General features: G+C 30.3%; 2 protein-coding genes across 2 annotated transcripts; both read left to right on the forward strand.

The window, feature by feature from the left end:
- The first annotated feature begins 1,511 nt into the window (after window positions 1-1,511).
- Window positions 1,512-2,436, forward strand: LOC126023013 (olfactory receptor 6C76-like). The gene is given in 2 exon segments (XM_049784055.1): window positions 1,512-1,834; window positions 1,836-2,436. Coding segments are annotated over 2 exon segments (924 nt in total).
- A 7,244-nt stretch (window positions 2,437-9,680) lies between these two features.
- Window positions 9,681-10,622, forward strand: LOC126022987 (olfactory receptor 6C76-like). Its single transcript, XM_049784027.1, has one exon. The coding sequence runs from the start codon at window positions 9,681-9,683 to the stop codon at window positions 10,620-10,622; it is 942 nt and encodes a 313-aa protein (XP_049639984.1).
- The last annotated feature ends 4,120 nt before the right edge of the window (window positions 10,623-14,742 follow it).

Consider the following 14,742-nt stretch of genomic DNA (forward strand, 5'->3'; position numbering starts at 1 on the left):
TAAAATATATTTTTATTGTATTTATTCACTAGGAAATTAGCTTACTAGGGCTGGAGCAATAGTATGCCAGGTATTGCTTTTGCCTGAACACAGAAAAGTTACGTTCAACTCCAGAGCCCACATGGTCCCCTGAACCTTACTGGAGTGAACCCTGAGTGCAGAACCAGTAGTAAAATCTTAGCACATCCGTTTATGGTGCAAAAACAAAAACAAAGCAAGAATAAAACTGTAATTTATTTATAAATTAGTAAAGAATTTTTGTTATGTATTGCTAAAATATATGTTATTATTTAATTCATGTAAAAACAAAAATATGAGCTGTAATTAATTTATAAATTAGTAAAAGATTTGTGTTATGTATTGCTAAAATATATGTAAATATTCAATTTATCAATATTTAATTTATCTTAAAGGTTATAGAAAAAAAGTTATAATTAAATTTAGTCAAATGTATGTTCAATTCCTGCTAGCTAAAATTTTGAAATTATTCCCAATAGAATACAATTCCCATAAATAACCAATTAAAATATATTTATAAAATTTTCTCTTGTGCTTGATTCATCAGTGTCCTATTATTGCTTTCCCAAAAGTCATTAAAATAGTTTCTCTCAAAGATAATTTCTGAAGCAAATCTGTATATCTTTTGCAAAACAAATAAAAGATGAAGGTCTTTATTTTTTGTTAAAGTAAATTAAGAAAATGGTTCTCTGAGTTATTAGAAAAGTCTATGAAAAATAATTCAACATTGTTTTTCTTCTATAATAATTTATTAGAAATTCATCTTGAAATAACAGGTGGGATGTTTGAACATCTCAGACAAAAAAAGAAAAGAATATAGGGACATAACCATATTTGGTTACTGAGATTAAATATCAGGATATTTATTAGGAAAGAAAAATAGTGATTTCTCTTCATACCATTATTTTGCTGGCTGGCTGTGGTACTAGCTAATATACTTTATTTTCATTCAGCATATATTCTAGCACTTAAAAAAAGTAAGTATTCTTCATTGATTTATCTCTGCTTTAACTTCAATATATTATTCATCAGATTGTTACTCATAAATTGTTACTCTAAAATTTTTATTTAGACAATATTAACTAGAGTTATGATTATCCCTGATTTTCATAGCATTAAGGTTAATTTATGCTTAGAGAAGATTTGTTAATAAAAAGCATAATGTATTCTGGTAAATACTGAATCAAAAAGCCTATCAATCAAGAAATACATTATTTAATAACTGTACAGAATGGGTATAGTAACCTCTAGCCAGAAATAAAACAAGTATTATTAATAAAATTTGCTTTAATCAAAATTTTGACATATAAGATGTATGATATAGTTCAGAAAATGGGGATTCTATACAGAAATTAATTTTTTTAGGAATAACTGACTTCTTAAAAATGCTATCATTATTTGAAATTCCATGTACATATGTTTATGCTTGTCTGTTGTATTGTTTTGTCTTTTAAATGTACAGTAAAATTTGTGAAAAATTCAACCAACAAATAATGAAAAATAGAACAACAGTGACAGATTTCATCCTCCTTGGCCTGACAGACAACCCGAAATTACAACTTCTGATTTTCTTCTTTTTATTTATTACTTATGTACTGAGTGTTTCTGGAAATCTCATTATAATTATTCTTACTTTGCTGGATTCCCAACTGAAGACACCTATGTATTTCTTCCTCAGAAATTTCTCTTTATTAGAAATTTCCTTTACATCTGTGTGTAATCCTAGATTTATGATGAGTATTGCAACTGGAGACAGATCTATTTCCTACAATGCTTGTGCAGCTCAGTTATTTTTTTTCATCTTTCTGGGTGCAACAGTTTTTTCTTTTGGCCACTATGTCCTATGACCGTTATGTAGCAATATGCAAGCCTCTACATTATACAACCATCATGAGTAACACGATCTGCTACAAATTGGTAATCTCCTCTTGGCTGGCTGGATTTTTGGTGATCTTTCCACCTCTGATCATGGGTTTAGACTTGGACTTCTGTGACTCTAATATCATTGACCACTTTACCTGTGATTCTGCTCCTTTGCTGCAAATTTCCTGCACAGACACGAGCACTCTAGAGCTCATAAGCTTTGTTTTAGCTGTACTAACTCTTTTGACCACTTTGACATTAGTAATCCTCTCCTACTCTTACATCATCAGAACAATTCTGAGAATCCCATCAGCTCAACAAAGGAAAAAGGCCTTCTCAACCTGCTCTTCCCATATGATTGTGGTCTCCATTTCCTATGGAAGTTGCATTTTTATGTATGTCAAAACATCAGCAAAAGAAGGAATTGCTTTGACAAAGGGAGTTGCAATGCTCAATACTTCTGTTGCCCCTATGCTAAATCCATTTATTTACACATTAAGGAACCAACAGGTAAAACAAGCTTTTAAGGATTTTGTGCGAAAAATACTTTCCTGAAAAACACTAATGTGACTACGCATAAATTAAAATTTTAATTTTAGCAATAGGATCATTGAAAACTTTTATATCTCTTTAAAGATTTATTTGTAATTTGGTTCAATAATTTTACATGATGAACTCACTTTAATATTAAGTGAAGCACACAGCACTGATAAGCTTAGAAGATAGCTCCATGCTCTAAATGGTGTAAACTTCTCTAATAAGTTCTTGTAAGTTTGATCCTGGTGTTGCCCTGACCTACAAAGTCCATCTAGCAGCTGTTTTGGAATTCCTGATGTGAAGGCTCATAAAATGGCTTAATAATTTAGAATCAACTAGTACAATTGGGAGGTCTTGAGTTTAAACCCTATAAATATATACTTTTCTATGCATCTTTTCAATTAATTATTTATAATTTATATTGTAACTTGCACCATCTGATACCAGGGAGAAAAAATTATTATTATGTCGTGATTTGTAATATTTTCCCAGGGTATAATGAAAAAAATGCAAGTTGTTTCCTGTACTAATGAATGTACTTCAAATAATATTCATTTAATAATATTTAGCTGTGCTTAATATATTTAAGTACATTATAATATAAATATTTATCTCTATATCATACAAATTTATGAATGGACCCAGCATGTTAATCATGCAAATTTTTAATCATATATTATGTAATGTACATATTATAGAGTATAAATTCCCACTATTTTTGTAATCCCTTTTCTTTAATATGCTAATTATGAAACTAATTTATAATGTTTGGAGAATATATTTTATATATTTATATATAAATTTATTTATAAATTATATATAAATATATTATATATATAAATATATATATTATATATTTATATTATATATATTTTATATATTTTATTTTATAATTTTCTTTTCTTTAATAAAAAATTTATGTCAACATTTGTGATAAGTATTGAGTTAGAAAATACTCGTAATATTCTTCAGTTCATATATATGTAGAGAAATTGTTAATAAAATATTTTAATAATGAATCTCTATTTTAATAAATTAGATAGATTGTAAACAATTTTAGTTATGCTGTAACTTCCCAAATTAATATTATTGAAAAACAGACAATTGTATGGAATCATATTTCTATAAAATTTCTGCAGAATTAGCCATAATAAACTTGATAATTTTTATGTGTTTTTTCTACAAGATTTTAGGTATTATCTTTATTATTATACAATATACTAGGACGATTGTTTTTACTCATATGTAACTTGACTATTGAGCTTTTGCCCAGAATTTCTACCAACAATATTCACAAAAGTATCTAATAAGCAACTTAAAAATGGAAATATAGTTAGTTTTAAATAGTTACTAGGTTTTCACATTTTTAGTTTCCTTAATATATGGTATCATGGGACCGGCGAGGTGGAGCTAGAGGTAAAGTGTCTGCCTTGCAAGTGCTAGCCAAGGAAAGAGAGTGGTTCAATTCCCTGGCGTCTCATATGGTCCCCCCAAGCCAGGGGCAGTTTCTGAGTGCTTAGTCAGGAGTAACCCCTGAGCATCAAACGGGCGTGGTCCGAAAAACAAAACAAAACAAAAAATATATGGAATCACATTACCATTTGTGTGCTAAGCAAATGACAACAGTGGGATGACATGAATAGCACTGTGCTGTTTTGCTATTTGATTTATTTTTTCCCTAATTATATTTGATCCATAATGAATCAGTTCTTATCTTTAATCAGTCTGTGATGAGCCCAAATTCTCTAGGTACCATGTATTTATCTACTTTATTGAATTTAATAAATACTTCTAATTTTGACCTTATAGATTTCTACAAGTAATTGTAATATAGTTGACTCTCTTTGAGTGACTATTATCAATTTTATCTCATGCCTCAGCTTTTGGCTTTATTAAATATTGGTGAGTGAATAATAGTCTACAACTGAATATTTTTAACTGAACATTTTTAATTTGATTGTCTACTAGTTTGGCTAGGGCAAACTCTACAACTAATGCATTATTTGGGTATAAATATGTACAGATTCATGAAACAATGTTTTTCTTTATAGTTTATATATATATATATATATATATATATATAAACACTTATGTGTTTGACTCACTTTCAATATACACTGCGGAGAGGAAAAGAATATTTGTCTATGTAAAAGCACATCCTCTATAAATGACTTATCATTGTCTGAAGACAAACTATTATATAAATATATCAGTAAAAATATATTTGTATTTTTCCTTTAAATGTTAAGTCAGTGTATAAGCACTGTTTCAGAAACAATTATTTACTTTGTAAAATATAGAAGAAATTTTGCTAATACAGTTACCTGAAATCCATAAGTTAACACAAACTTAATACAAATTTGAAAATTATTGCATAGATGAGAAATTAAGTATGTTTTGTTTCAAGGAAATATTGATGGTCCAGAATATATGTAAAAATAAATAATATGATCTGAAAAAAACTGTTAGCAACTTCTGTGTATATTTACACAGAATATAAGAAACCAAACTATCACTATTCAGATATAACTTAATTTTATATCTAGAAAACCTTTAAATCTACACATAAACATAAGCACATATAATACATAGGAGCAATAAATCAAGAATAAAATGACATAAAAACACAACAATCTTTTGCTGGTTACTACATGCCAATAATGGATTAAAAAAGTAATATAATATCCCATGTGTGGGCCTACTATGCTGCCAGGCTGGGGGTGCAGGTCAATCTATCAGCAATTGTTTTTTAACATACTGTTTACCTTTCATTGAGTACATATATGAGTAAAAATGCTATTTATTTCTGGTGTGCACAGCTCTTAATTATTAACAAAGGACTATGTCTTATAATATTTTAAACCTAATATCTGTTTTATCTTATATTGCTTTGGCCACACAACCTTTTTAAAGGTTTTGCTACCTTGAATTATTGTCCAAATTTGGCTTTGATTTTATATTTGCTCTTAATACTAAGATATGTTTCTTACAGACAAGAAAATGTTTGATTAAGTTTTTGATTTAGTTATTCAGTGTGTCTCTTTTTTAATTATATATTTATTTAATCACCATGATTACAAATATGTTTATATTTTGGTTTCATTTATTAAAAAAATACCCCCTTATTAAGTGCAAACTTCGAACATCAATGCCCCCATCTCCCTCCTCCCTCTCACCCTGCCTGTGGTCGAGATAGGCATTCTATTTCTCTCATTCACTACCATTGTCATGACAATTCTTAGTGGAGATATTTCTCTAAATGCACTCACTACTCTTTGTGGTAAGCTTCATATCATGGCAGCTCCTTCCAGCCCTCATCTCTATTATCTCTGTGTGTTTTTACTATAATATTTTATTTTTCATAAATCACATAGTTGAGTTAGACTATTCATATCTTTCTCCTCTTACTTATTTCACTCAGTAAAATATTTTCCATGTCCATCCATGTACATGAAAATGTCATGACTTTATTTTCCTAAAGTTTGCATAGTTTTCCACTGTGTATATTAAGCTATTCATCTGTTGTTGGGTATCTGCTTTGTTCCCAGATTCTGGCTATTGTAAATACTGCTGCAATGAACATAGGTGTGCAGAGGCATTTTTGTACTATATTTTTGTGTTCCTAGGGTATATCCCTAAGAGTGATATTGCTGGATCATATTGGAGCTCAAATTCCATGTGTTTTTTTTTTTTTGTTTTTTTTTTTTTTTGGTTTTTGGTTTTTGGGTCTCATCCAGCAGCACTCAGGGGTTACTCTTGGCTCTGTGCTCAGAAATCACTCCTGACAGGTTCTGTTGACCATATGGGATGTCTGGATTTGAACCACTGTCCTGCATGCAAGGCAAACGCCCTATTTTCATGCTATCTCTCTGGCTCTCAAATTTCATTTTTTGTTTTTTGTTTTTCGGGCCACACCCGTTTGATGCTCAGGGGTTACTCCTGGCTAAGCGCTCAGAAATTACCCCTGGCTTGTGGGGACTATATGTGATGCTGGGGGATAGAACCTCGGTCCTTCCTTGGCTAGTGCTTGCAAGGCAGACACCTTACCTCTAGTGCCACCTCGCCAGCCCCTCAAATTTTATTTTTTGAGGAATATTTACATTATTTTCTATAAAGCAGGACTAGACGGTATTCCCAGCAGCAGTGAATGAGAGTTTATTTGTCCCCTCATTCCTGTCAGCATTGATTGTTCTTGTTCTTTGTGATGTGTGCCAGTCTCTGTGGCATGAGATGATACCTCATGTTGCTTTGATTTGCATTTTCCTGATGATTAGTGATGTGAAGCTTTTTTTTTTTTATGTGCCTTTGGCCATTTGTATTTTTTCTTTGAAACAGTGTTTTTTCATTTCCTCTCCTCATTGATGTTTTTTTTTTTCTGTTTTTTTTTTTTTTTTTTTTTTTTTGGGTCACACCTGGCAATGCTCAGTGGTTACTCCTGGCTCTATGCTCAGAAATCGTCCCTGGCAGGCACAGGGGACCATATGGGATGGCGGAATTCAAAGTACCGTCCTTCTGCATGAAAGGCAAACGCCTTACCTCCACGCTATCTCTCTGCCCCTTTCTCCCTATTTTTTGATGAAGTTAAATTTTTTTCTTGTTAAGTTCTTTTCGTACCTTGTATATATTAGCCCCTTATCTGATGGATATTAGGTGAATTTTTTCTCCCATTCTGTGAGTAGCCTTCATATCCTAGTGACTATTTTCTTTGTTGGCAGAAGCTTCTCAGCTTTATATAGTCCCATTCGTTTATCTCTGCTTCCACTTGTTTGGACAGTTTTGTTTCCTCTTTAAAGAAGCATTTTTTTTTATATCATGGAGTGTTTTACCTATGTGCTTTTTCTATATAACTCATGATTCTGGATATGATATTTATATAACTTATGGTTCTGGATATGATATTTAGATTAGACCTTTAGGTATGGTGTTAGATGGAGGACTGAGTTAGCTTTTTTTGCATGTGGCTAAACAGTTATCCCAATACCACTTGTTAAAGAGGCTTTCTTTGCTCCATTTTGCATTTCCTTTTTTTTAATCAAAGATTAATTAATTGTATTGTGAAAATTTTAAATGCCTGTTGTAAAAATAATGTGGGATAAAAGTATTGTGATGATATAGAATGTTATAGAATCTGAAGAGCATATTAAAGGCATTTAAAGATGAACTAAAAGCTCTATTCTCCCACCATACACAAGATATAGTCCTGATATATTTAATTTGTAAAAAACATGAAAATTTTTCTATGTTATTTTCTTCTGCAACATTTTTCTTCTATTTATCTTTTTCTTTTATCATAAATTCATTACTCAATTATATGATATGTAATTTACTTTGATACATCTATACTCATAAATGTTGTTAGTAACCATTTATACTGTATCATACATATTTTATAATATAATCAATGTTGGGTATTACATATATACTGTCAAATCCAGAATTTGTCAAAAACAGACTTAGTAGAAGACATGACACTGTTCTGAAGATTAAATTTTATAATGATTTGTTTGTTCATTTATTAACTTATTTTACTTTTGTTTTGGGACCACATCTGGAAGTGTTGATGATTTATTCCAAACTCTGTATTGAGATAATCAGTACTGAATGTGTTCATGTGGTATGTATTAAAATACAACAGCCTTAAAAACAAACATTTTAAACCTCTTATATACCACTATATAACATATGCATTATCAATTTTAAAATTAAAAATTTAATTAAATAATATGTTCCACACTAAAATGCTAATTTTGATAGAATATATTTTTATTGTATTTATTCACTAGGAAATGAGCTTATAGGGCTGGAACAATAGTATGCCAGGTATTGCATTTGCCTGTACACAGAAAAGCTACGTTCAACTCCAGAACTCACATGGTCCCCTGAACCTTACCGGAGTGAACCCTGAGTGCAGAACCAGTAGTAAAATCTTAGCACATCCATTTCTGGTGCAAAAACAAAAGCAAAACAAAAATAAATCTGTATAAATTAGTAAAGAATTTTTGTTATGTACTGCTAAAATATATGTTATTATTCAATTTATGTAAAAACAAAAACAAAACAAAAATATAAGCTGTAATTTATTTATAAATTGGTAAAAAATTTGTGTTATGTATTGCTAAAATATATGTAAATATTCAATTTATCAATATTTAATTTATCTTAAAAGTTATAGAAAAAGTTAAAATTGAATTTAGTCAAACATATGTTCAATTCCTGCTAACAAAAATTTTGAAATTATTCCCAATAGAATAGAATTCCCATAAATAACCAATTAAAATATATTTATAAAATTTTCTCTTGTGCTTGATTCATCAGTGTCCTATTATTGCTTTCCCAAAAGTCATTAAAATAGTTTCTTTCAAAGATAATTTCTGAAGCAAATCTGTATATCATTTGCAAAACAAATAAAAGATGAAGGACTTTATTTTTTGTTAAAGTAAATTAAGAAAATGGTTCTCTGAGTTATTAGAAAAGTTCATGAAAAATAATTCAACATTGTTTTTCTTCTATAATAATTTATTAGAAATTCATCTTGAAATAACAGGTGGGATGTATGAACATCCCAGACAAAACAGAAAAGAATATAGGGACATAACCATATTTGGTTACTGAGATTAAATATCAGGATATTTATTAGGAAAGAAAAATAGTAATTTCTCTTCATACCATTATTTTGCTGGCTGGATGTGGTACTAGCTAATATACTTTATTTTCATTCAACATATACTCTAGCACTTAAAAAAAAGTAAGTATTCTTCATTGATTTATCTCTGCTTTAACTTCAATATATTATTCATCAGATTGTTACTCATAAATTGTTACTCTAAAATTTTTATTTAGACAATATTAACTAGAGTTATGATTATCCCTGATTTTCATAGCATTAAGGTTAATTTATGCTTAGAGAAGATTTGTTAATAAAAAGCATAATGTATTCTGGTAAATACTGAATCAAAAAGTCTATCAATCAAGAAATATGTTATTTAATAACTGTATAGAATGGGTATAGTAACCTCTAGCTAGAAATAATACAAGTATTGTTAATAAAATTTGATTTAATCAAAATTTTGACATATAAGATGTATGATATAGTTCAGAAAATGGGAATTCTATACAAAAAATAATTTTTTTAGGAATAATTGACTTCTTAAAAATGCTATCATTATTTGAAATTCCATGTATATATGTTTATGTTTGTCTGTTGTATTGTTTTCTCCTTTAAATGTACCAGTAAAATTTGTGAAAAATTCAACCAACAAATAATGAAAAATAGAACATCAGTGACAGATTTCATCCTCCTTGGCCTGACAGACAACCCGAAACTACAACTTCTGATTTTCTTCTTTTTATTTATTACTTATATACTGAGCATTTCTGGAAATCTCACTATTATTCTTCTTACTTTACTAGATTCCCATCTAAAGACACCTATGTATTTCTTCCTCAGAAATTTCTCTTTATTAGAAATTTCCTTTACATCTGTGTGTAATCCTAGATTTATGATGAGCATTGTTACTGGAGAGAGATCTATTTCCTACAATGCTTGTGTAACTCAGTTATTTTTCTTCATCCTTTTGGGTGCAACAGAGTTTTTTCTTCTGGCCTCTATGTCCTATGACCGTTATGTAGCAATATGCAAGCCTCTACATTATACAACCATCATGAGTAACACGATCTGCTACAAATTGGTAATCTCTTCTTGGCTAGCTGGATTTTTGGTGATCTTTCCACCTCTGATCATGGGTTTAGATCTGGATTTCTGTGACTCCAATATTGTTGACCATTTTACCTGTGATTCTGCTCCTTTGCTGCAAATTTCTTGCACAGACACGAGCACTCTAGAGCTTATGAGCTTTGTTTTAGCTGTACTAACTCTTTTGACCACTTTGACATTAGTAATCCTCTCCTACTCTTACATCATCAGAACAATTCTGAGAATCCCATCAGCTCAACAAAGGAAAAAGGCCTTCTCAACCTGCTCTTCCCATATGATTGTGGTCTCCATTTCCTATGGAAGCTGCATTTTTATGTATGTCAAAACATCAGCAAAAGAAGGAATTGCTTTGACAAAGGGAGTTGCAATGCTCAATACTTCTGTTGCCCCTATGCTAAATCCATTTATTTACACATTAAGGAACCAACAGGTAAAACAAGCTTTTAAGGATTTTGTGCGAAAAATACTTTCCTCAAAAGCACTAATGTGACTATGCATAAATTAAAATTTTAATTTTAGCAATAGGATCATTGAAAACTTTTATATCTCTTTAAAGATTTATTTGTAATTTGGTTCAATAATCTTACATGATGAACTCACTTTAATATTAAGAGAAGCACACAGCACTGATAAGCTTAGAAGATAGCTCCATGCTCTAAATGGTGTAAACTTCTCTAATAAATTCTTGTAAGTTTGATCCTGGTGTTGCCCTGACCTACAAAGTCCATCTATCAGCTGTTTTGGAATTCCTGATGTGAAGGCTCACAAAATGGCTTAATAATTTAGAATTAACTAGTACAATTGGGAAGTCTTGAGTTTAAACCCTATAAATATATACTTTTCTATGCATCTTTTCAATTAATTATTTATAATTTATATTGTAACTTGCACCATCTGATATCAGGGAGAAAAATATTATTATGTCATGATTTTTAATATTTTCCCAGGGTATAATGACAAAAATGCAAGTTGTTTCCTGTACTAATGAATGTATTTCAAATAATATTCATTTAATAATATTTTGCTGTGCTTAATATATTTAAGTAAATGTGATATAAATACTTATATCTATAATCATACAAATGTATGAATGGACCCAGCATGTTAATCATGCAAATTTTTAATCATATATTATGTAATGTACATATTATAGAGTATAAAATCCCACTATTTTTGTAATCCCTTTTCTTTAATATGCTAATTATGAAACTAATTTATAATGTTTGGAGAATATATTTTATATTGATTCAGAATTTTATTTTATGATTTTCTTTTCTTCAATATAAAATTTATTTTAACATTTGTGATAAGTATTGAGTTAGAAAATACTCGTAATATTCTTCAGTTCATATATATGTAGAAAAATTGTTAATAAAATATTTCAATAATGAATTTATATTTTAATAAATTATATAGATTGTAAATAATTTTAGTTATGCTGTAACATCTTAATTTAGTATTATTTAAAAACAGACAATTGTATGGAACCATATTTTTATAAAATTTCTGCAGAATTAACCATAATAAACTTGATAATATTTATGTGTTTTTCTACAAGATTTTAGGTATTATCTTTATTATCATACAATATACTAGGCAATTGTTTTTGCTAATATGTAACTTACACAATTGAGCTTTTGTCCAGAATTTTTACCAACAATATTCACAAAAGTATCTAACAAGCAACTTAAAAATGCAAATTTAGTTAGTTTTAAATAGTTACTAGGTTTTCACATTTTTAGTTTCCTTAATATATGGTATCATCTGGCCGGCGAGGTGGCGCTAGAGGTAAGGTGTCTGCATTGCAAGCACTAGCCAAGGAAGGACAGTGGTTCAATCCCCTGGCGTCTCATATGGTCCCCCCAAGCCAGGGGCAGTTTCTGAGTGCTTAGCCAGTAGTAACCCCTGATCATCAAATGGGTTTGGTCCAAAAAAACAAAACAAAACAAAAAAATATATGGAATCACATTACCATTTGTGTGCTAAGCAAATGAGCATAGTGGGTTGACATGAATAGCACTGTGCTGTTTTGCTTTTTAATCTATTTTTTTTCCTAATTATGTTTGATCCATAGTGAATTAGTTCTCATCTTTAATCAGTCTGTTATAAGCCCAAATTCTCCAGGTCACATGTATTTATCTAATTTATTGAATTTAATAAATACTTCTAATTTTGACCTTATAGATTTCTACAAGTAATTGTAATATAGTTGACGCTCTTTGAGTGACTATTATCAATTTTATCTCATGCCTCAGCTTTTGGCTTTATTAAATATTGGTGTGTGAAATAATAGTCTACAACTGAACATTTTTAACTGAACATTTTTAATTTGATTGTCTACTAGTATGGCTAGGGCAAACTCTACAACTAATGCATTATTTGGGTATAAATATGTACAGATTCATGAAACAATATTTTCCTTTATAGTTTATACATATATATATGTATATATATAAACACTTATGTGTTTGACTCACTTTCAGTATACACTACAGAGAGGGAAAGAATATTTGGCTATGCAAAAGCACATCTTCTATAAATGACTTATCATTGTCTGAAGACAAACTATTATATAAATATATCAGTAAAAAGTATATTTGTATTTTTCCTTTAAATGTTAAGTCAATGTATAGGCACTGTTTCAGAAACAATTATTTACTTTGTAAAATATAGAAGAAATTTTGCTAATACAGTTACCTGAAATCCATAAGTTAACACAAACTTAATACAAATTTGACAATTATTGCATAGATGAGAAATTAAGTATGTTTTGTTTCAAGGAAATATTGATGGTCCAGAATATATGTAAAAATAAATAATATGATCTGGAAAAAACTGTTAGCAACTTCTGTGTATATTTACACAGAATATAAGAAACCAAACTATCACTATTCAGATATAACTTAATTTTATATCTAGAAAACCTTTAAAACTGCACATATAATACATAGGAGCAATAAATCAAGAATAAAATGACATAAAAACACAACAATCTTTTGCTGGTTACTACATGCCAATAATGGATTAAAAAAGTAATATAATATCCCATGTGTGGGCCTACTATGCTGCCAGGCTGGGGGTGCAGGTCAATCTATCAGCAATTGTTTTTTAACATACTGTTTACCTTTCATTGAGTACATATATGAGTAGGAATGCTATTTATTTCTGGTGTGCACAGCCCTTAATTATTAACAAAGGACTATGTCTTATAATATTTTAAACCTAATATCTGTTTTATCTGATATTACTATGGTCACACAACCGTTTTAAAGGTTTTGCTACCTTGATTTATTGTCCTCCATCTTGGCTTTGATTCTATATTTGCTCTAAATATGTTTCTTGCCGACAACAAAATGATTGATTAAGTTTTTGATTTAGTTATTTAGTGTGTCTCTCTTTTTAATTATATATTTATTTAACCACCATGATTACAAATATGTTTATATTTTGGTTTCATTTATTAAAAAATATCCCCTTATTAAGTGCAAACTTCGAGCATCAATGCCCCCATTTCCCTCCTCCCTCTCACCCTGCCTGTGGTCGAGACAGGCATTCTATTTCTCTCATTCACTACCATTGTCATGACAATTTTTAGTGGAGATATTTCTCTAAATGCACTCACTACTCTTTGTGGTAAACTTCATATCATGGCAGCTCCTTCCAGCCCTCATCTCTATTATCTCTGTGTTCTTTTACTATAATATTTTATTTTTCATAAATCACATAGTTGAGTTAGACTATTCATATCTTTCTCCTCTTACTTATTTCACTCAGTAAAATATTTTCCATGTCCATCCATGTACATGAAAATGTCATTACTTTATTTTCCTAAAGTTTGCATAGTTTTCCACTGTGTATATGTACCACAGAATCTTAAGCTATTCATCTGTTGTTGGGTATCTGCTTTGTTCCCAGATTCTGGCTATTGTAAATACAGCTGCAATGAACATAGGTGTGCAGAGGCATTTTTGTACTATATTTTTGTGTTCCTAGGGTATATCCCTAAGAGTGATATTGCTGGATCATATTGGAGCTCAAATTCCATGTTTTTTTTTTTTTGTTTTGTTTTGTTTTTTTTTTTTGGTTTTTGGTTTTTGGGTCTCATCCAGCAGCACTCAGGGGTTACTCTTGACTCTGTGCTCAGAAATCACTCCTGACAGGTTCTGTTGACCATATGGGATGTCTGGATTTGAACCACTGTCCTGCATGCAAGGCAAACACCCTTTTTCCATGCTATCTCTTTTGCTCTCTAATTTCATTTTTTTTTGTTTTTTTTTTTGTTTTTTTTTTTGGCCACACCCGTTTGATGCTCAGGGGTTACTCCTGGCTAAGCACTCAGAAATTGCCCCTGGCTTGGGGGGACCATATGGGATGCTGGGAGATGGAACCGCGGTTCTTCCTCAGCTAGCGCTTGCAAGGCAGACACCTTACATCTAGCGCCACCTCGCCAGCCCCTCAAATTTTATTTTTTGAGGAATATTTACATTATTTTCTATAAAGCAGGACTAGATGGTATTCCCAGCAGCAGTGAATGAGAGTTTATTTGTCCCCTCATTCCTGTCAGCATTGATTGTTCTTGTTCTTTGTGATGTGTGCCAGTCTCTGTGGCA

This window comes from Suncus etruscus, chromosome 11, assembly GCF_024139225.1.
Source record: "Suncus etruscus isolate mSunEtr1 chromosome 11, mSunEtr1.pri.cur, whole genome shotgun sequence".
Classification (NCBI taxonomy): Eukaryota; Metazoa; Chordata; class Mammalia; order Eulipotyphla; family Soricidae; genus Suncus; species Suncus etruscus.